Genomic DNA, 23,798 nt, shown 5'->3' with positions numbered 1-23,798 from the left:
CACTTTGAACAGAGCTTTCTCAAATGCTCATGCAATATAAAGCCAACACGTTCTTTTGATATCCTTACGATGTCAGCTATCTCACGCAACTTCACTTTTCAATCATTCAAAAGATTCAACAGCAATAAAATTGCGCAAAGAAACTTTGGGAGGTTACCATGTTTAACGGCGATTTGCGTTTTCAGTGTGCAGCAGGGGAAGTCGTCCGAGCTTCATGGAAGCTCTGTGTTTGGATTCACCGGAATTTGAGTCGGAATTCATTGTCGGTTCCAGATGCATCTCTTAGTTCCGCCTGTAATCATTGGTTTCGTTGTATTTGGAATCCAATTAGAAATCATAATGCATTTCGAATCAAATTTCGCACGTGTTTACCGAGTGTACACTCCAAGAGTTATCAAATACAGTGGGCAACGCTCACACGCAATGCGAAAATGAAAGTATTGATGTCGAACACATCTTTATACTAGTAAGGTTGTAATTTCGAATCAACGAATATTTCCACTACCTTGTAAATCGTTTCTAGTCGAAATGTTTATTATATTGGATAGCGCATGCGTTCTTGTAAGGAACTATTTCTAATATTTCCTATACTTTCGTTGTGTGTTATCATAATTGATATTGATCTTATTATTATTAACAGGTCGGCTGAAAAGTTCGTATCGTTTCTATGAGAGGGCGCCACTAAAATTAAATCCATACCATTTTCAGTTAGTACCAACCTTCAAAAGATACGTATATGAATTTGACAGCTCTCTGATTATTAGTTTGTGAGATATTGCATTTTGAGTGAAGCTACTTTTGTTATTGTGAAAAAAAAAATGGAAAAAAAGGAATTTCGTGTGTTGATGAAACACTACTTTTTGATGAAAAAAAAGTGCCGCCGATACCAAAAAATGGCTTGATGAGTGTTACCCAGACTCTGCACCGGGCGAAGCAACAATTCGTAAGTGGTTTGCAAAATTTCGTACTGGTCATATGAGCACCGAAGACGATGAACGCAGTGGACGTCCAAAAGAGGCTGTTACAGATGAAAACGTGAAAAAAATCCACAAAATGATTTTCAATGACCGTAAAGTGAAGTTGATCGAGATAGCTGACACCCAAAAGATATAAAAGGAACGTGTTGGACATATTATTCACGAATATTTGGATATGAGAAAGCTTTGTGCAAAATGGGTGCCGCGTGAGCTCACAATTGATCAAAAACAACAACGAATTGATGATTCTGAGCAGTGTTTGGAGCTGTTATATCGAAATAAAACCGATTTTTTTCGTCGATATATAACAATGGACGAAACATGGCTCCATCACTTCACTCCGGAGTCCAATCGACAGTCAGCTGAGTGGACTGCACGCGATGAACCAAACCAAAGCGTGGAAAGACTCAACAATCGGCCGGTAAGGTTATGGCGTCTGTATTTTGGGATTCGCATGGTATAATTTTCATCGACTACCTTGAAAACGGAAATACCATCAACAGTGACTGTCGAAGTAGTCGGACGCAAACAGAAACACCGTTTTGATAGCAATCTCGTTTAATAGAGCTTCAACTGAAATTAATTCCAATTAACATAATGAACTCATAAATCTTTATCAACTTACAATTACGGTTTCCTACTCGCAGTAATATTTTCTGCGCGTCCTAGCGGATTAATTAACTGTAAACTATTTTACAAAAATTTTCAATAATTCAATAATTTCTTTTAATTTTTCAGCTATTCTAACATTTTTCTTCCAGGTAGTTAATACAGGTAAGTATACGATAAGTACAATTTTAATTCACTTTAACTTTATAATTTTAGCGACCGATCACTTGAACGTCCGAATAAAAAAGAAATTCTATGTGATAAAACGTGGTTTTGCCGATGACGTTTCTCACTGCTGTCGATTGACATTTGTCATATGATGACAAGTCGGTGCGTTGCTAAATGCCGCTTTGTGTCACCTTCACTTGAGCAGTGTGCCCATCTCGGCGGTTTTCTGCGTTGACAGTGACTATTATATAGCGTTATTAGAGCGTTTGAAGGACGGAATTTAAAAAAAACGGCCTCATTTGAAGAAGAAAAAAAATTTGTTTCATCAAGACAATGCACCGTGTCACAAGTCGATGAAAACCATGCTGAAATTGAACGAATTGGGCTTCGAATTGCTCCCTCATCCACCGTATTCTCCAGATTTGGCCCCCAGTGACTTTTTCCTGTTCTCAGACCTCAAGAGAGAATGCTCGCTGGTAAAAAATTTAGAAGCAATGAAGAGGTAATCGCTGAAACTGAGGCCTATTTTGAGGCAAAGGACAAAACGTACTACAAAAATGGTATCGAAAAGTTGGAAGATCGCTATAATCGCTGTATCGCAATTTTTTTGAATAATAAAAACGAATTTTGGCAAAAAAAAATGTGTGTTTCTATTAAACGATACGAACTTTTCAGCCGAACTGTTATATATGTTTTATATATGATCAACTTTTGACCTGTTGATATCGTGCTTTATAAGGACACAGTTTGAGTTTCAGCTAACCATTTTTATTCGTATCTACGTCCATCCGGTTATGTCTCGGACATTACTCACCCGACTTTTTAGTTTTCATCGCTAATTGTGTCATTATATTTTAGGAATATACTATTCTATAATCTACATCATGTTGGTTGGAGTGTACTTGTGAAAATTGCAACACTTGCTTTTACGTGTAACTTTTAATTACATGGGAAAAATTTAACCCTGGGTAAAACTAGTTCAGAGTGTAATATTTACTTGTGCAGAATTTTATCTGCAAAAATGGTTCTCCACGCAGAATCAGTCGCGAAGTCTGTTCAAATTGTTTGTTTCTAGGCACTAGCGGTTTATAAAAAAAAAACAATTGCAAAGTTAGCAGGAATCAATGTATAATTCTGCTTATTCTAATTTTATCATTGGACTTAGGAATTTGAAGTCATCTGAACATTAGTTGCAATTTAAAAATTGCGTTTTTATGGCTTCTTCCTTAGATAGAACAATGCATCCTTACACAATAATTTAGAATAATAATTTAAATAATTGTTTCCGACGTAGAGCAATGGAAATCGTTTCGCAAGAACCGAAGTCAGTCTATAATTATTTTCATTTTTTATTTTCATGTTCGTGTTCTTCGCAGTTTTGTAGCTAAATTTTTATTAGGTGCATTTTTTAGTGAGATCAATTAAATAAATGTGGTTATTGGCAGCCTTTTTGTACTCCTAGACAAAACAAGACCAGAAATATTCTGTGCATGAAACCCAAAAATATTCCTAGGAATGTGAAAATCGTATTTAAAATTTGTACTGGTTGAGCTAATGCATCTTCAGTTGTATGTCATTCTACCATTGATTTCGTGTAAAATCTAGCCAGAAGACAGTAGGATTACTGTGACTTTGAATCATGAGTAGAATTGGTTTTTGTAAACATTCTATGAAATATATTTTGCTGCTCGTAGAAGCAGTTGTGATGAAGGGTTGCGAAATTTTACCGCAGCCACAAATAGCTTGCCAGCTTCCTAACCAAGATACGTGCCCTTTTAGCACGGTGTAATGTTGTGGTCCCAGCTGTCCTAGACACCGATGACAAGGCCGATATTAAGAATGCTCCCGAGTTTTTTTTTAATATTAATTTTTTATACCTGATTTTATCTGTCGCTTCCTTCTAACTTTATTGAAAGATGGCTTTTTGGTCAAATGTTGCTTTACAAAATATTTATTTTGCGTTAAAAACCGACGTTTCGAAGGAATATCCCTTCATCTTCAGGGCAAAAATGACAACAAATATTTTTCGTGAAGTGGATTGAAACATTGAAAATGATCGAAAACGGGAACGGCTACTCTACTTCCTTCTAACTTTTTTATTTTACAGGTAATCTCCTAAAACTTTCACTTATCTTTTTCTGTTAAACTTTTTATCCGATATCTTCAGCTTCTGTGTTGCTCGAAGCGCTAATGTAATCTGCTCAACTTTTCTTCATAACTTCCCGTCCCAGTAGCTCTCCTCTCGCCCACTGTTTTGTGATCCCGCCCGCCCTGTTTCCTGCTTTCCAGTCTCAAGTGTTTCCGCGGTTTCCAGTAAATGTGTTTTTTGTTCATAGTGCTGAACTGATATACATCCTTAAATCACTTTACAATAATTTTCTTTAAACTAATAACACATGGATCAGTAAGTCCCGAGACCAAAGCAGAGATGGCGCTCGTAATAAACCAGTAACCACGTTTCTGTAGAGTACTAACCTTTGCTTGAAACGGGTCAAAATTTTAAGTCGACCCGACCTGAAACAGCTGAGTTATCGAGGTTGGAGTAAAGTCGTTTTGTAGTTTGTTTAAAAAATGGAAAAAACCGAGTTTCGTGTTTTGATAAAACATTGATTTTTAATGGGTAAAAACACCGTGCAAGCGAAACAATGGATTGAAAAATGTTATCCGGACTCTTGTCCATCAAAAGCAACGATTTGTCGGTGGTTCGCCGAGTTTAAACGTGGTCGTACCGACACAAATGACGCGGAACGCTCGGGTAGACCTGTGGAAGCCGTTACACCGGAAAATATGAGTGAAGTGACAAAAATTATAATGAAAGATCGTAAAGTGAAGCTCCGTGAGATTGCTGAGATGACACAGATATCATATGGAAGTGTATTTACTATCCTTCATGAAAAATTGAGCATGAAAAAGGTTTTTTTTTTCCAAGTGGGTGCCGCGATTGCTTTCGATGGAACAAAATGCACCCTGCCACAAGTCGATGAAAACAATGGCGAAATTGAACGAATTGGGCTTTGATCTGTTTCCCCACCCCCCATACTCGCCAGATTTGGCCCCCAGTGACTACTGGCTCTTTGCTGATCTTAAAAAATGCTCCATGGAAAAAATTTTGGCTCAAATGAGAAGGTCATCAACGTTTAAAATATAGCTGAGACAAGCTTTCTAACTGTTATATTTATTGCATCTATGTACCACTTATGCAAACTAAGATGATAACCGTACCGAAAAGTGTTATGATAAATTCGCTTGCCCGCATTGCTGTACATTTTGGTATGGGGTAAAGGGTCCAAATGGTAACACAGCAAGGATTTGCAATCGAACTTCACTTAGGTTTCGTCATCCACATTTCGTGTTTTCAACTAGCATCACATCGAAAAAACCCGGCTTTAATTTAACTGTGGTCGTTCGCCGAGGCTATTGCTTTGCACTAAATTTTGGCTGCTTTGCATAAGGTCAAATGCTAATATATGCGCAGACAAACTGATTCGAATGGTGAATGGCATTCACCTCTCTAAGTCTCCAAGTTCATAAGTCAGTTTTCTCTGGGATTTCATAGCATCTCTATATGAGAAAGGCAAGAAATGAAGAGTCCCTTTATTCTTTATTATTATCTTCGGTTTAGTTTCAAATTTTGAAAGAATATCCATTTTCCCGGTGTATAGTTTTGAAGAGTGGTCTATTTGTTGCCTACAGATTCTTCTATAACATATTTTTATACAAATCAATGTTTGCAAGTAACAATAGTTTGAAGAAAGTACGACAAATAGATATCAGTCGATAGTTTTGAATAGAATTTGCCTCTTTATCCATGCAAAATCAATGACTCACCGTACTGAAGGCTACTTGAACGTACGAATAAGGTTAGAACATCAAAACAAAGATAATTCGCGGTACTTTAAGGAAAAAATATCAATACAGTATCCGGAGTCAACTTTCTTGACACATTTGTTCCACATTTTGGTCATCTCACTCGCGTCCCGAGCCGTTTTTTTTCATTTTTTTAAGCTGCTTCTTCAATGTTGTCCAAAATTGATTGGGGCATTTGGGTGGATTTATATTCTTATCGAATTACGTTATTATGGCGGTACCACTGGATGACTTCCCGGCTGTAGTGGCAACTGGCCAAATCTTGCCAAAACTTCACGGGACCTTTGTGGGCTTTAATGAAAGGTAGTACGTAGTTTTTGAGGCATTCTTCCTTGTACAGCTTCGAGTGAATCGTCTTATTCGTCACACTTTGGTTTTTGCTTCGCACCTGCATATCCCTTTCCAAATATCAGTTTTTTGCCAAATTTGTCGACACCGTGCCCACCGTGCATTTCTCACACCACCTCAATACGAAACAGCAGCTCGCAAGCAATAAAAAAAAGCGGAAAAGTTTATGTAAACTTTTTCAAATTCCGGTTGTTTTAGCTAATATTTTATAATTTTGAGTTGCATTTTCAGATTCTTTGTGAAATTCTGCTACAAACATTACTTTTCAGTTCTAAAATCATCCCCGTGGAACGGAACAGTAACCGTTTATGCATTTCAAAAACCAATTACGGCTCGGCAAAGCAAAACTTCAAAATTCCAAGAATACTTAGTTATGATAAATTTAATTTCGAAAACTTAAGCGTTTTTGGTTTTTCTAAAATCGGTCTAGTTTTTGACTAATTGATCAAAAACGCGATTTTCGCATTCCGCTACATTTCACCTTAAAGACTGTCCCAGAAAGTATGGACGCACTTTGATTTCGCTGTAGATAATTCACAAGTGTTAAATATTCAAATTTTATTCGATATACTGATAATATTAGACTACAACAACAGAATATTATTCTCAACATTTGATACTTAGCCATTGTAGACTAGCTGGCGCACCTTCTTGCGAACGTTCCTCATTAAATTCCGTAATTCGACTTCTTGGCGACAAGTTTTGACACTTTTTTCCAATCCTTTTCGAACTGTTGAATGGTTTCGGCAGCCGAGACATGTTTCCTAAGATGTGCCTTCGTTAAGCCCAAAATTCCTCAATTGGTCGAAGTTGTGGGAAATTTGGTAGATTCATGTCTTTTGGGACGAAAGTGACATTTTTGGTAGTATACCATTCTACCGTTGATTTCGAGTAGTGGCAAGAAGCAAGATCTGGCCAGAAGACAACAGGATCCTTGTGGCTTCGAATCATGGGTAGAAGTCGTTTTTGTAAACATTCCTTGATGTATATTTCGCTGTTCATTGCGTCCAAACTTTCTGGGACAGTCTTTAGAGCGGACTAAAGCACAATAAAGCGATTTCAGGCAATATTTGTTGTTGGAGACTTTTGAAATGCAGAACATAAGTCCTAGCATCTTAGAAGCTTTAGATATAGTGTACTCAATATGATCTTTGAAATTGAGTTTAGAATCTAATAACACTCGTAAATCTTTGATTGAAGAAACCCGTTCTTAGAAAAAATAGAGTACTCATACGTGATCGTGTTTCGTTTGCGAGAGAAAGAGATGACGGAACATTTTGAGGCGTTTAGTACTATTATGTTAACATCTAACTGAGTTTGTAAGAAAGCGAGATCTTCAGAATCCTTGATTAGATAGAACAATTTGAAATCATCGGCAAATGATAGCTTTATACATTCCAACGAAAAATTTAAGTCGTTGAAGTATAATAAGAATTTGAACGGTCCCTGATGGCTTCCTTGTGAAACTCCGGAACTAATAATGAATGGTGAAGTAACGTTGTCACCCATTTTCACAGTCATATTTCTATCTGTTAGATATGATTCAAGCCACTTGAGAAAGAAACCACTGAACCCAAGCCTTTCGAATTTGACAACTACAATCTGGTGATTACTTTTGTTACAAACAACAGAGAAATCAGTGTAAATGGCATCGACTTAATGATGCGCTTGCATAGATCGAATGTGTACGGCACAAGATTTGTTGTGTATCAGATATATAGCTGAAGAATTGATGAGTGATAAAGTCCAGTATTATTATTTCAAATGGTTTCGATGCAGTACATGAGGCAGCAATTCATCGATATTTTGAAATAATAGTTTTGTTACCTTTCTTATATACAGGGAAAACGAAAGATTTCTTCCATGAAACAGGAAAAATTTCGCGTTTAAGAGAATGATTAGGCTCATTGCTCCATTCCAGGTAATGAAAGAGCCGATATTTTAGCCACACGTGGGGCTATTCAGGGTGAAATTTATGAGAGACCGATTGCTTTCAACGAATTCTATAGCGCGTCTCGCCGAATAATACTTGCCAGCTGGCAAGCTTCTTGGGATAAAGATGATCTGGGTCGGTGGATGCACTCAATTATTCCTAAAATATCGACAAAGGCATGGTTCAAGGGACTGGATGTGAGCAGGGATTTCATTCGTGTGATGTCCAGACTCATGTCCAATCACTACACGTTAGATGCACATCTCCTTCGAATTGGACTTCCCGAGACTAATCATTGAGCTTGTGGCGAAGGTTATGGCGATATTGATCATGTCGTTTGGACATGCGTGGAGTATCGTGATGTCAGATCTCAACTAATAAATTCCTTGCGTACCCAAGGTAGACTATCCAATGTCCCAGTTCGCGACATTCTTGCTTGTCGTGACGTTCCTTACATGAAACTTCTTTATCATTTCGTTAAGTCCATTAGAGTTCTAATTGAAATTTTATTCTATGTTAGACTGTTTTCTCTTCCATGTGTTCAACCAATAGCCAACTATATGATATTGAATAAAAGTGATGTGCTGATCCAAACAAACCTGAAATAGTTATAATATCATGTACAAAATAAATGTATTTCATTTAATGTAATTTATAATAGCTACTCGTTTGATAAAAACAATGTTTAGATTAACTAATGAATACCAACATACTAATATGATATTCGAAATGTATTAGGTTTAAAGTACTATGTATTGTGGATGCCACGGCGAAGAAAAACTTATGTATATTGTCTATGAAATAATAATATTTATGGAAAAAAAGAGAATGATTGTTTGCCAGTAAACGACAATCCAGCTGAGACTGCAAAAATCTAGTATCTTCAGTTTTTTCACTAGATAATATAATTCGAAATCGCACGCGAAAGATAACTAGTGGCATCTTAATGAAAAGTTTAGATCGTTGAGGTAGAGTAAAAATATAAATGGTTCTAAGTAAGTGACTTGAGGGACCCCAAAGCAGACTGAGAAAGGTGTTGTAACAGTTCGGCTGAAAAGTTCGTATCGTTTAATAGAAACACACATTTTTTTGCCAAAATTCGTTTTTATTATTCAACATAATTGCCATCAGAGGCGATACAGCGATTATAGCGATCTTCCAACTTTTCGATACCATTTTTGTAGTACGATTTGTCCTTTGCTTCAAAATAGGCCTCAGTTTCAGCGATTACTTCATTGCTTCTAAATTTTTTACCAGCGAGCATTCTCTTGAGTTTTGAGAACAAGAAAAAGTCACTGGGGGCCAAATCTGGAGAATACGGTGGATGAAGGAGCAATTCGAAGCCCAATTCGTTCAATTTCAGCATGGTTTTCATCGACTTGTGACACGGTGCATTGTCTTGATGAAACAAAACTTTTTTCTTCTTCAAATGAGGCCGTTTTTTTTAAATTTCGTCCTTCAAACGCTCTAATAACGCTATATTATAGTCACTGTTGATGGTTTTTCCCTTTTCAAGGTAGTCGATGAAAATTATACCATGCGAATCCCAAAATACAGACGCCATAACCTTACCGGCCGATTGTTGAGTCTTTCCACGCTTTGGGTTCGGTTCATCGCGTGCAGTCCACTCAGTGACTGTCGATTGGACTCCGGAGTGAAGTGATGGAGCCATGTTTCGTCCATTGTTATATATCGACGAAAAAAATCGGTTTTATTTCGATATAACAGCTCCAAACACTGCTGAGAATCATCAATTCGTTGTTGTTTTTGATCGATTGTGAGCTCACGCGGCACCCATTTTGCACAAAGCTTTCTCATATCCAAATATTCGTGAATAATATGTCCAACACGTTCCTTTGATATCTTTAAGGTGTCAGCTATCTCGATCAACTTCACTTTACGGTCATTGAAAATCATTTTGTGGATTTTTTTCACGTTTTCATCGGTCAGCCTCTTTTGGACGTCCACTGCGTTCATCGTTTTCGGTGCTCATATGACCAGTACGAAATTTTGCAAACCACTTACGAATTGTTGCTTCGCCCGGTGCAGAGTCTGGATAACACTCATCAAGCCATTTTTTGGTATCGGCGGCACTTTTTTTTCATCAAAAAGTAGTGTTTCATCAACACACGAAATTCCTTTTTCTCCATTTTTTCACAATAACAAAAGTAGCTTCACTCAAAATGCAATATCTCACAAACTAATAATCAGACAGCTGTCAAATTTATACACGTATCTTTTGAAGGTTGGTACTAACTGAAAATGGTATGGATTTAATTCTAGTGGCGCCCTCTCATAGAAACGATACGAACTTTTCAGCCGATCTGTTAATGCAGTCTCCGCTTTTTACTGATAAGTTTGTTGATGTTGATCGATTTGGCTTGAATTCGTGCTGACTTTCAAAGATCTAGTTGTTGCAGTATTTCGGGTAATTTGGATACGACGCATAGTGCGGCTATCCCACGATAATTATAAACATCAGATAATATTCCGACTATTTTTGAGGCTTGGTAGTCGAAATGTTAAGGAATGGAAACCTGCCTAAGGTGACGATTGAAAAATTCCCTGCTCCGGAAGCATTAATCTTTCCACACTAAAACTTTGCAAGATTAATTCAAACCCCGAAGGCTTCTTTCTTCATCTAAAATAAGAAAAAAAAAAGAATCAAGTTTAAAATTGTTTTATTTGTTTATGAACTTTTTTCATTGAAAGAAAAAGACGCTCATTTCATGTCTAGAACGAATTTTTGTATCTTTATTAGATTTTTTAGTATAGACTGTTGAAAAAAAGGTTCTTTCCTGAAAACGAGGAACTTCAAAAAATCATATCAGCGTTTCAATCATACGTGCTTCCAGAAACAAGAAAAATATTAATATAAAATTCTGTTTTTGAATTGAAATATTTTAAAAATAATGTTAACCAAATTGTTCTGCGTTCGATCCTGAACACCAGACAACAATTTCCTGAACTAATACCGTATCTCTCCTATCTCCATCTTTCGCAGATCTACACCGACTGGGCCAACTACTATCTGGAGCGTGCCAAGTCGAAGAAGAAGGTCTCCGACCTGGCGGCCGACTGTCGCGATGGACTGCTGCTGGCCGAGGTGATCGAAGCGGTCACCACGTGGAAAGTACCTGATTTGGTGAAGAAACCAAAAACTCCTCAACACATGGTAAGTGTTTTTCGTTCTACTTCGGCCCGACTGACTGTCTGTAGTCGGAACTCATACTGCAGAGAATGAATTGCGTTCCATAAATCACGCTTCATTAATTGTAATCAGATGATCGTAAATCAATAGACACTGACTTTCAACCGATCCGATTTGGGTTGCATCGGTCTCGTACTCCCGTGTATCGTGTGCTCAGTTTGCCTGCGGATGAGATTAGTTTCATTTGCCTTCCGATTCCCGCGCAGTGCGCACTTCAAAGCAGTCTAAATTCCAGCTGGTATTTAGTTCAATTAAACTTACGAACGTGATTCACTTGATTGGAAACAAGAAACTGAATTAAAGCTACCGAGAATCCGTGGATGCATCAGTCGAAAAAAGAAAAACACACACCAACGCATCACATTCGGGATGACGACTTCAAAAATACGACGTCGGCGGAGGCAATTGATTCAAGCTGGCGTCGTCGCCTACTCTGTAGGCAGTTGGGCAGTCCGAAATCGAGGCAGGCGGTGGCGGTCCAAGTGCCGGCAAGCACGTGGTCATGATTTATGAAGCCCTCGTGTTTGATAGAGTCCCCTACCCTACTCCCTCTGTTCTGCCGTCGCCAAATAAGAACACGTAATAAAGGAATTCCAGCTGTGCCGTATGAGAGATGAACAACATTCATAATTTTCCGGGAAACTACATCTACGCTCTTGATGCGAAATTGAAAACTTATAAGGAATACCGCTGTTGCCAAATATTGAACGAGAGCGGTTAATAATTATTCGATTAAGACATGATTTAGTCACAACTCCCACGCCGGTCTGGCGGCACTGCCCGAAATGGCAGTTATTTTGTCATACAACAAGCAGCACATTTTCTTCATCTTTCGCCGAGAATTTGAACCCAACCAAACGAATGTCATGTCGAATGTCCCTGCTTAGAACATTAGCCGCTACGATCATAATAAAATCTCGATTCGATATCGTTTATCACTCTTCCAGCGCCAACTTAGTTTCAAATGGGTCTTCGTCTTTTTTTTTATTCGCTGATACGATACGGGACATGGCTTTCATTCGATGGATTGTGTGTGTGTGTGTGTGTGTCGGCTAGTGGAGGAAAACCCCACTGGAACTGCCTGGTTCGGCCTGGATCTCAACAAACAGTAATCCGGCGAGGGTGGAGACGCGGGTGATTGAACGATGATCATTAAAGTGATTAATATGCAAGCGTTTAATGCGGAGCTAGCCGAGCATTAATTCTGAGCCGGAGTACTCTGACTAGAAGAAGGATAGATGCAGATGATATGCGCTGCGGAAGATGATGACTTAGAACTCGGGTACGGGAGGCGGAAAAAACTTATTGGCATTCGACACAATCGATGATCGACGTTGTTTGGGCTGGGATCGGTGCAGTGCGGAACGGAACGGAGCGGCATCCACCGGGACTAGAGGTTATAAATAATAATCGATTTTGTGTAAAGCAGCATAATAATAAACATCGTTTGTCTCGTTCAACGATGACAGCGTCTGATGCCGAGTTGGTTCTTATGGGGATATGACTTTGCTAGGAAATTAATTGTTTCATTCTTGTAGGGGGTCGTCGGAAGAGAGATTTTATTTAACTTCACCACTAATGTATTGGAGGTTAATGTAGGATAATCGGAACAATCTTTTTTTTTGCGATTTTCTTTTCTATGCATTATAATCATCATCGTTTAATTAAGAGTAGGACGACAAAATAAAATATGGGCAATGAAAATCATTTCCGGACAAAACATTTGAATTAGTTGATTGCCAACGAATTGACTTGCGCCCCCTTTAGGTGCTCAGCTTCCTTAGTACGGGAAGTAATAGTAAACATGGTGACACAAATAAAAACATGGAAAAACGTTTTCGACTCGACAGTACATAATAGTTCCTAGCATTTCAACTACTTAAAGCTTGCTTCAGATAGAATTGGAACAAAGACAATTGCCTGTATTTCAGTTATTTATTATTGAATTCAAGATCTTTTTTTTATACAAATGTAGCGTTTTCTTCATACTTTTAAGAAAAAATACGGATAAAATTATTCGTCACGGTTTCGAAGAAATTCTCGAATTTTTCCTGTAACACGGCTCATTAGGCGGCGCACACCTTCTTCGTCCATCGTCCATAGCTATCTTATTCCACCAGGTCGTCATCTGATTGGTGTCTTTGACAACCTTTCCCTTTGCCTTGAGTCTCCTCTTCATGATTGCCCAGTATTTCTCAATATGGCGGAACTGGGGGCAGTTGGGTGGGTTAAGGTTTTTCGGAGCAAACCATTCTTGAACGACTTTGCTGTAATGACAGCTAGCCAAATCTGGCCAAAACATTACGAGATGGTCGTGGGATCGAATGAACAACAAAATTCGTTTTTGGAGACACTCTTTTTTGGTATAGTTCCGATGTCAATGTCTTATTTGTAACGAAAACTTTCGTTTTTTGCCACAGCTGCAAATGCCCTGCCAAATCATAAATTTTCTTGCAAATGTCGGCAAAAAGAAATTTAAATTTGGCTGGAATATCCCCCCGAGCCGTTGCCAAGTAAAATTTTTGATATTTGCCCGAAGTCAGCCTTGACATAGGTTTCATCGTCCATCAGAAGACACCCGTCGAACTTGGTCAGCACCTGGTCATATAATTTCCGAGCACGAATTTTGACCACACGATTCTGTTTTATGGTCCGATTTGGCTGTTTGCTAGCTCGATACGACTTGATTCCTTCCCGGAGTCGAATCACGGTCCGACAGATTAGGATTCCTCTTAATCGTCTTCAAAATCTTACCACGCAGTTTCCGGTCGACAGTTCCACTCCGACGATTGGCTTGAGGCTTCCGAATCGTCGTCAATGTTTCCTTATACCGTTTGATAACGCGCCATACGGTATTTCTGGGCAATTTCAGCTGTTTAGCTAGCCTAGATGCAGACCACAATGGATTTTCCAAAAAACTGTGCACAATTTTTCCCTTCATTCGGCTTCCATGTTGATTGTTTACAAAGTACAGTCGATTTGCGGAATGTCAAAAATCATACGTGAAGTTGACAAAATCCACCAGGAGCGCCACAATATGAGCAAAAGTCCATTTCGATTGTTTTTTGCTATTCACGGATCCTACAAATTGTTTTCTATAATGTGGAATTGTTTTTCCTTAGTATCTTAAATTCTAGTACTTTTTCAAAAAAAAAATTGTAATGCAAAATTTTGCGTCTCCTTTGATTATACTAAAAGGTGATTTTTTTGAGGTTATGATTTTCATGCATTATTATTTGCTCAGTATGCTCTGACATTTCATCATGAATAGACTTACTAACGAGCAACGCTTGCAAATCAGTGAATGGGCCCTAGAAAAGTTGGCAGAAAATCCGCTTTTTTATCGACAAATTTTGTTCAGCGATGAGGCTCATTTCTGGTTGAATGGCTACGTAAATAAGCAAAATTGCCGCATTTGGAGTGAAGAGCAACCAGAAGCCGTTCAAGAACTGCCCATGCATCCCGAAAAATGCACTGTTTGGTGTGGTTTGTACGCTGGTGGAATCATTGGACCGTATTTTTTCAAAGATGCTGTTGGACGCAACGTTACAGTGAATGGCGATCGCTATCGTTCGATGCTAACAAACTTTTTGTTGCCAAAAATGGAAGAACTGAACTTGGTTGACATGTGGTTTCAACAAGATGGCGCTACATGCCACACAGCTCGCGATTCTATGGCCATTTTGAGGGAAAACTTCGGAGAACAATTCATCTCAAGAAATAGACCGGTAAGTTGGCCACCAAGATCATGCGATTTGACGCCTTTAGACTATTTTTTGTGGGGCTACGTCAAGTCTAAAGTCTACAGAAATAAGCCAGTAACTATTCCAGCTTTGGAAGACAACATTTCCGAAGAAATTCGGGCTATTCCGGCCGAAATGCTCGAAAAAGTTGCCCAAAATTGGACTTTCCGAATGGACCACCTAAGACGCAGCCGCGGTCAACATTTAAATGAAATTATCTTCAAAAAGTAAATGTCATGTACCAATCTAACGTTTAAAATAAAGAACCGATGAGATTTTGCAAATTTTATGCGTTTTATTGTTTAAAAAAGTTCTCAAGCTCTTAAAAAATCACCCTGTATATATTATACTTGGTGGCCTTGGTAAACTTGGCAAATTCGATAAACGATCAAACCTTAGGAAATTCACACACCAATAGCAGAATTCAATAGTAAGTTAAGTGCTGAAATGATTAACACCTTTTCAATATAACGAAATTACGATATACTTTTGGGTGAAACATTTTTCATTAAACCTATTACGTATCAATCGACACAATATAAGAAAATGGTGCTCTACACGTCGAGAAAATATGTCAATAACTTCATCAATAAAACAACTTCCATGAAAGCAATTTGTTTTCATCTGCCATAAGCATAATACTACACGCAACCACCCACGATCCCATTTCAACCAGAATATTAGTTGATTTTCTGAATTCGATTGGTTAGAATTTGGTACAACTAATCGATTGTTGTTTTATCTAAACTGTCATTTTTGTTTTTCAATTAGCAGAAACGATGGTTGAAACAACTAATTTAACTGTTTGAAAAAAAAAATGCTGTCAATTAGTGAGGACACATACCTTTCAATTTCAACAAATATTTTAGTCGAAATAACTGGTGATGTTATTGAAAAAAAAATTCTGTTAGTTGAAAAATAAATCGGTTTTATTTGTTTTAGACATTGCAAATAGTTGAATCAACTCTAACAATGTTATTGATTTGCGAAAATAATCAAAATATACTTACTGATACACTTCATGATATATTTGAAATAAGTTCGGTATGTTGAGATTCATGAAATAAATATCGTTGTTAAAATATAAACAGTATTTTATATTGACATGTAATATCATTAGGGCTGGGAAAACCACCGATCACTGCTGATTTCAAGGGATCTTAACAAAGGAATAATTTATCATTACGAAATCAGAACTCATCTGATCTCTAAGTGATTTTGATTTTTGTATGATCATGATCATGTCAAGTCGAGATCAGCAAAGATCTAAATTCTAAAAAAAACATCTGATTCGATCGGAAATGATTGATGTAGAAAAACGTTTTTAATCAGCATAAGTGCCCGGAGGGGCGAGTAAATTAGCGAAATTATTAAATTTACCTAAAATGAGTATTGAAAGATGATGCCTTCAAACGGTTGAACTAACGTTATGCACTGATAATTTTAGTCAATTTATATGAGCTTGGGTGCAGCAACCGCTGGAAATTGGAATTTTGGGACGGCAATTCAAACGCGTCATTCAATCGCAGCACGTTCTGTGTGTTTGAAACCCTGCGCTCCTGTTACTTTAATATATTAAATTCATGTCAAAAAGCGTTTTATTGCTAATGCATGAACATCATCATCGGTATCAAACAGCTGGAAGTAAAGCAGTCTACTGGAAGTAAATCAATGATCGAATTTTTGCGCATACCTGAAAGATTACGAGATGATCATTCATTAACATTTTCTAATTTGTCACCAAATTTTTTTCATCTTAAACAAGGTTAAATTTATCAAAACACCGCTGTTAGATAAACATTTGTTATGGAATCATAAATTTCTCAAATCGAATGGACACAATTTCACCAAACGCTTTAATCATCGATGTTGTTTTCATTGACATTTTGAAGCGACGCGAACAGATTTCAACTAAAAAAGTTGTTGATTTTGCACTGCGATTATTGTTTTGCTTTCAACTGTCTCCGGTATGCATTATATGCAAATCAAAAACCATATTGGTTGAATCAAAAAGAAATTAGTTAAATCAACTATCGCAAAAATCAAAAACTGCGATATCGCAATTTTATGATCGTAGGGTTCTCACACTATGAGTTAAAACAAGTGTTAACACTGATTTCATGTTTTAAGCGAAATAACATGTTTTACTTTTGCGTTATTTCATATTCAGAAACGTCACATTAAAACATGTTTTCCCGAAATAACATGATATAATTGTCAGTAAAGCACAACCCTGCTAGCATTTTCCGTCGCTTTACGACTATGTAAATTGACAAGCTGTTCAACAACAGCAGTTTCCCATCAAAGTAGCCATGTAATCATAATAAAACAAAACTGGAAACTGGTACCAACGTTGCCAAGTATACCGATTTCTCGGAATTTATACAGATTTTTGCCATCTATACCGCAATACAGATATGTACTCCCGAAATACCGATAACTCACGAATTATACAAATAAATACCGATTTTGGTTTTCAGCTTGAATAGACATGAGAAAAGGTTGTCTTGGGACCTTTTTTTTGCTCACCTCTTGGTGACTTTTTTCCCTACTTATGTAGAAGAGACTCTGATACCGATATGGTACAGATAGATTTTTGCGCCGAATACAGATTTTTGGAAAAACGACCTGGCAACGCAGACTGGTACAACCACTTTTGTTTTTGAATTAAAAGATGACTTTTTTGATCATTTGCTGCTCAAAAATTTCGTAACGTTGGCAATAAGCGTGAAACGATCATATCCTTCATAGCTAGGAGAATTTACCTGGCTTATTTCTTATTTTTCGGATTTTGTCAAAATACTTTTTTCTTTCCTACCTGCAACGTAGGCATTTTTGCAGTTTGTTTATAAACAAACTCAATACCAAGTAATATGTCATGCGTATAACATAATCTCAGTGTGAACAGTGCGGTTTTGACTTTATATTACTATCGTTAAAACATGTTATTTTCTGCAGGTGTGGACATAGTATAACATAAGCCACTGAAGGCTCTCCTGAAGGGGCGCATACAAGTTCTCACAGAGCTAAACGTGACTGAGAGAACAACTAGTCTCAGAACTGAGCTGAGTATTTCCTTTCTCTTCTTGAATCTGCGCAGTAACTTACGGAAAAGACACCGCAATATGAGAAGATTTTTTGGCTGTTATTGACCAGCGAACTTAAGAAATATATAAAAAAATAAAAAGCGGATGGCGATGCAGATAACTCTTTCAATTTGATCGGTTGTGCAGTGCACGAGGTGCACATGAGGACGAGACGCCACTGTAATGGAACGATTCATGGATAGAAAAAAGCTTCCGGATTGCATTAAATCACCTCCAGAAGAAATACAAGAATGAAGACTAAAGTGAAACGGAAACAATGGAAAATTTCATAATTTATTTTAACTTCTACCTATAAGTATTGAAATGTTCTGAATGTTGAAGCAAAGCTTAGATTTAGCATTCAAATGGCTATGGTGACGATACAATTGATACTAAAACACTTTTTAGTACGGGAATCGAATCTACGGCTACAGGCTTGCAAGATCTGGAATTTTGTCCTCGAAATCACCAGTGCAGATATTTTTCTGGATATATGAGAAATAAATAGCAAATTATGATATCTGTTATAACAGTTAGAAATATTCAAAATGCAAATAAAAAATCGAACATCGATAATATTGGAAACCATTGCGAAATTGTATAAATTATAAAAATATATTCAGAAAATATATATTAAATTTACCATGCTTAGGAATACCATGACCGGGATGCCAGACATATCAATGATAAAAAACTACATAACTGGGTATTTAGCTGGAATAGTAATGTGATTAAAACTTCATAAAACAAAAAAATTACCGAATACCAATAAATGGATCCAGAATACACCGAAACCTCCATTGACGAACTAAACGGGGTTCGTAAATGGAGGTAGTTCGTAAAAAAAGTTTTGTGTAATGAATGTGGAAGAAATGATGTTTGGATCGGTTCAAAATCCAAGATGGCGACTTCCGGTTTGTCGATATTTCTTAAAAACCTTTACAATGTGGGTATTTTCGGAACGGGATTGATGAGTAGCTGACGGAAAACGATGTTTGGAATGGTTCGGAAATCCAAATCGAAACAAGAAGTATTTCACGAGCGCATTGTACAGTGCGGCTTCAACAGTTTATGATATCCTAAGATGCCCAACAACAAGGATTCACTGCGTCAAAGGGATGCCGCAAAACAGTTCAACTGTTCTCAACAGTACATCTGCAAAACATTGAAAAGACTCGGAATAAAGTACCGAAAGAAGACACGAGCCCCGGGATATACTAACGCATAGATTTCAACGCTGAATTCCAAATGCTGCTGGTTGATTAAAAATTTTTCCGGAAAAAGTTTTGTTTTGGACGACGAAAGTTACTTCCCTCTTTCGAAGACGCAGATTCCCACAAACGATTGATACTATTCAACGGATAGTTCCACTGCACATCCGAACATAAAATATTAGTTTGAACATAAGTTTGAGCAGAAAGTGATGCTGTACATTGTCATTTCCGAGAAAGGCATTTCTAAGCCATGGTTCAAGCCATCTGGGTTGGCAATCAATCAAGATGCGCATCAGAACGAATGTTTGTAGAAAGTTTTGATCCCGTTTTTTTTTTTCAAAAACATCATGCTGATGGACTATACGTGTTTTGGCCGGATAAAGCGTCATCGCATTGCGCCAAAAAAAACCCCAATCGTTCCTGAATACCCATTCGATCTCATTTGTACCCAAAAACCACAACCCGATAAATCTACCTCAGTGTCGCCTAATCGAAGATTTCTTCGGGGTTTTGAGTTCTTTGGTGTACAAAAATAACTGGAGAGCCACGAATTGCTAACAGTTGATTGGTAGAATCAAGAGATGCATTCGCAAAGTTGACATGAAGGCCGTACAACGCTCCTGTTCCGACATCAAACGGAAGCTTCGCCGAACATCCGATTACGGACCGTTTTCAAATTCAAAGATCTTCTCCAAGTAAGGAGTGTATCGAAAATAAGCTATCCACATATTTTTATTTCAAATTATGATAAAAAACGATATTTTATTCAAACTAAAAATTGATCCTTTATTGTACGAGGTTAAATTTAAGCATAATGAAAACCGCATGAAATTTAAGTTATTCCTTGACGAATTTTCGAACTTTTGATCGAACGCTCTTCATAAAGTTCCGGACAAGTGTTGCATCGCATTTTTTGGACGCTTGAGCCCAAATTTTTTCGAACTCCTGCATGTTCCCAGCTGCTTAACCAGTCTTCTTGAAGACCCTCTTCTTGAATGCCCAGTAACGTTCGATGGGTCGAAGCTGAGGCCAATTTGATATTTTTCTCAAAGAAATTTATACCCTTTCCGCAAGCCAATTGAGAGTGGTTTTGGCATAGTGAGCCAACGCCAAATCCAGCCAAAACAGTGGAGGTGTACTATGCTTCTTATATAAAGGCAGTAATCTCTTCTGGAAACATTCAGATCGATAGATTTCTGCATTTATAGTTCCGGTAGTGTAAAAAATGGTTGACTTCAACCCACAGGAACATATTGCTTGCCATACCAATACCTTTCGACCGAGTTTCTCCAATTGAATCGACCTGTCCGCATCGCTCACATCCTCCACATCGACGACAGTAAAGTATTGTGGGCCTGGAAGGGTTTTTGAGTCCTCTTTTACATAAGTCTCATCGTCCATCAAAACGCATGCATCCGAACCCTGCAAAAGACGCGAATACAATTTCCGGGCCCTTGTTGCCTCTTGCTGCTTCTGTTTTACACTTTGTTCCGAGATTTTCTGCTTCTTGTAGGTCTTTAGGTGTTTTCGCCTCTTGATACGCTGGACCATTCCGACACTCGTTCCTGCTGTTTTGGCAAAATCACGTATTGACTTTGATTTGTTCTTCATGATTAGAGATGCAACTTTCTGGTCCAGTTTCGGGTTGAAAGAACCGGGTTTTCTGCCTCTTCCTGGTAGCTCATCCTAAGAATAATGTTCCCCAAACTTATTAATTATGTTTTTAACACTGGCATGATGAATTCCAAACCGCTTCGCCAATTTTCGCATAGTAATACCCTTCTCACTTAGCTATGTGTTATGAACTTTAATTTCCCCTTCCTTTTCAATACGCGACATTTTGAAAACGCAGAATTTCAACCGCACAAACAAGTAAAGAATCGAAAGCTGACAGCCAAACGCACAGCATGCTGCGATCTGAGCATAAAAAACCATCACAAATACATGCGTACAACACAAGTGTATGTGGATAGCTTATTTTCGATACACTCCTTATGTTTGTCTTGTTTTTGACAGCTTGAGAAAGAAATTCCAAAATTATAGTTGCCACCCGTTACTTTGAAAGGGACAATATCGATTTTGATGAATAATCTTGTATTTTTATTTTTCTGAATAAATTCCGGGAACTTTTTGATGAAGGTAGTATGTCGTATTAGTATTGTTTTTTACCAGTTCAGTGTTATTGCTTAATGTTTATGGTTACTTAGGTTTTGATAAATAATCGCATAAGTAACGTAACCGACAAAGCTCAAACCGATTTCAAATAACATATTAGACTGGTTCAATGAGTTTGATATGTATGATTATTTGACGGATACTGCCGTCTCTAAAAAAATAGAATAGCTGTTTTATACTGCTCGACGTTTCATCCACTGGTTTTTGCCTTTTTTCACTATGTTATCGTTCTTCGTGACCATATGCTGTTTACACGCAAAACGATAACACATTTCCATTGAAAAGAAACCAAAACCAATGGTTAAAACGTCAGTCAGTGTAAAACAGCCGTAGAATAATAAATAATAATAACAGATCGCGTTCAAATGATCCGTTCCGGTGAAATAATCGCAGAAGTGACGTAACCGACAAAGCGTTGGACTCGTTTGGAAACTATCTTAGACCACAGATCAAACGTAAATAAAAAAGGCAGATAATTGTGATTCCAGAGTAACAGCCGAATAAAGGACGCAAGTGACAGCTCGTCTTATTTTTTTATCTACACAATGTTCTTGATAATGAGTCAACAGTTTTCCACTAACTAGAGTCGGATAAAAAAGTTCAAATGTATTATTGCGGATACTTTTAGTTCGTGAGATTTTATCGAATCATCACCTGAATGAATCTAGGTATTTTTTTGGTTAACATAAACATGCTTCAAAAATTTTGGTCAATGAATACATCGTTATTTGAATTACCACACCACTGGAAGGATTAAGAAGTATTTTTGTGTGTTTTGTTCAATATTGAATTTAATTTTTATGCAACTTAATTCGCCCATTCTATCAAAAACACCAATGTTATGGAGACTCCACTTCATCAGAAACAACAACAAAACGTTGGTTTGTTAACTTCAAACGTAGTCGTAGAAACACCAATGATGCAGAACGCAGTGGACTTCCAAATGAGGTGGTAACACGAGAAAACATTAAAAAATCCACAAAATCGTTTTGAATGATCGAAAAGTGAAGTTGTGTGAGTTAGCTGACATCGTAAAGATATCAAAAGAACGTGTTTACTTTATGTTGTATGAGCTTTTGACTATGAAAAATCTCTGTTCAAAGTGAGTGCCGCGTTTGCTCACTGTTGGCCAAAAACGAGAACGTGTTGATGATTCTGAGCAGTGTTTGGCTATGTTCACTTCGGAATCAAAAGGATCGTCATCTGAGCGGACTCCAAAGGCGTCCGAAAACACAACAATCGGCTGGAAAAGTTATGGCCTCGGTGTTTCGGGATGTGCGGGGTGTAAGAATTATCGACTCTCTTGAGAAAGGAAATACCATTAACAGTGAATAATATAGCGTTTGAAGGCTGAAATTGCAAAGAAACGATCGCATATGGCAAAGAAAACTTTTTGGTTTCATCAAGACAATCAAGTTAAGTCTCAAGTCAATCAAAACAATGGAAAACTACATGAATTAACTTCGAATTGCTCCCACATCCACCGTATTCGCCAGATTTGGCTCCCAGCGACTACTGGAATGCTAACCGATAAGAAATTTCGCATGAATAAAGAATTTATCGCTGAAACTGAGGTCTATTTTGAGGCAAAAGATAAATCGTTGTACAAAAGTGGTATTGAAATGTCAGAGCGGCGCTAGAAAGATTGCGTTGCTCTTGATGAACAATTTTAAACCTAAAAAATCGTGTTCTCTTTATTAGTCCCGGGATTTTTCAGCCCAAGTGTTACGTCTCAATAAGACTAAAATTTGATTTCTTTATTGTGACAAACTCCATCGAAACTAATTAACCCTCCGTTGACGCAGCTATTTCGAAACTCTTTCCTCGACCCGGCATATGAAACCATCTCGGGATTTCCGTCAACGTTCCGATGAGTCAAACTGATTGACTGCTGCGGTTCCCTTCGGTCAGTCATAGCCGTTCGCTAGAAGTTTATTTGCAGTGCACTTACTGAATCACAAAAACACACACGCACTTGACGGGGTCGGAAGGGTCGGGCCGGGAAAAGTGGGTCACACGTCGTAGGTAATCGGGACGAAGTTTGAATGAAGCAAAACAAAAAGAAAGAAAGAAGCAAGTTGCCCAAGACTTGGACAGCGGAGGTGGCAGCTGTCCGTCCTACGAAATCGGAAATGAGTTTTCAGCGTGATTCCCGGACGTGCTTCGTTTGCCTGCCTGACTGACTGACTGACTGACTGATGCTGAATTGGTTCGGTTCTTGGTGTGAACATGCAATTTCACTGGGGGGAGGGGAAAACGAATGCATGCAAAAGAAAGTAACTCTCACCGAACGACCAGTCCGGGAGTGTCAAGTGGCGCTTTATGACTGCACCGATCCAGGAAAGTGTGTTGACATATTGCTTAATAAATATTTGAGGACGAACTAGAATTGATTTAATTTATGGTTGTTTAGACGGCGGTTATTGTTTTTTCGCCGACTGCCAACGGACGGACGGTCGGAAGCTCG

The 23,798-nt window shown here is 37.9% G+C and overlaps 1 protein-coding gene across 5 annotated transcripts in view; it reads left to right on the top strand.

Moving 5' to 3' along the window:
* Positions 1 to 23,798, top strand: part of LOC131431705 (protein sickie-like) — a 477,836-nt gene that overhangs the window by 103,693 nt on the left and 350,345 nt on the right. For all 5 annotated transcript variants that reach the window (XM_058597568.1, XM_058597567.1, XM_058597565.1 and 2 more), the window contains one exon: positions 10,907 to 11,077. In XM_058597568.1, coding sequence (XP_058453551.1) covers positions 10,907 to 11,077 — 171 coding nt within the window. The remainder of the gene's footprint in view (positions 1 to 10,906; positions 11,078 to 23,798) is intronic.

The sequence above is a fragment of the Malaya genurostris genome, chromosome 2 (genome assembly GCF_030247185.1).
Source record: "Malaya genurostris strain Urasoe2022 chromosome 2, Malgen_1.1, whole genome shotgun sequence".
Classification (NCBI taxonomy): domain Eukaryota; kingdom Metazoa; phylum Arthropoda; class Insecta; order Diptera; family Culicidae; genus Malaya; species Malaya genurostris.
This window is presented reverse-complemented; position numbering and strand designations above follow the sequence as displayed.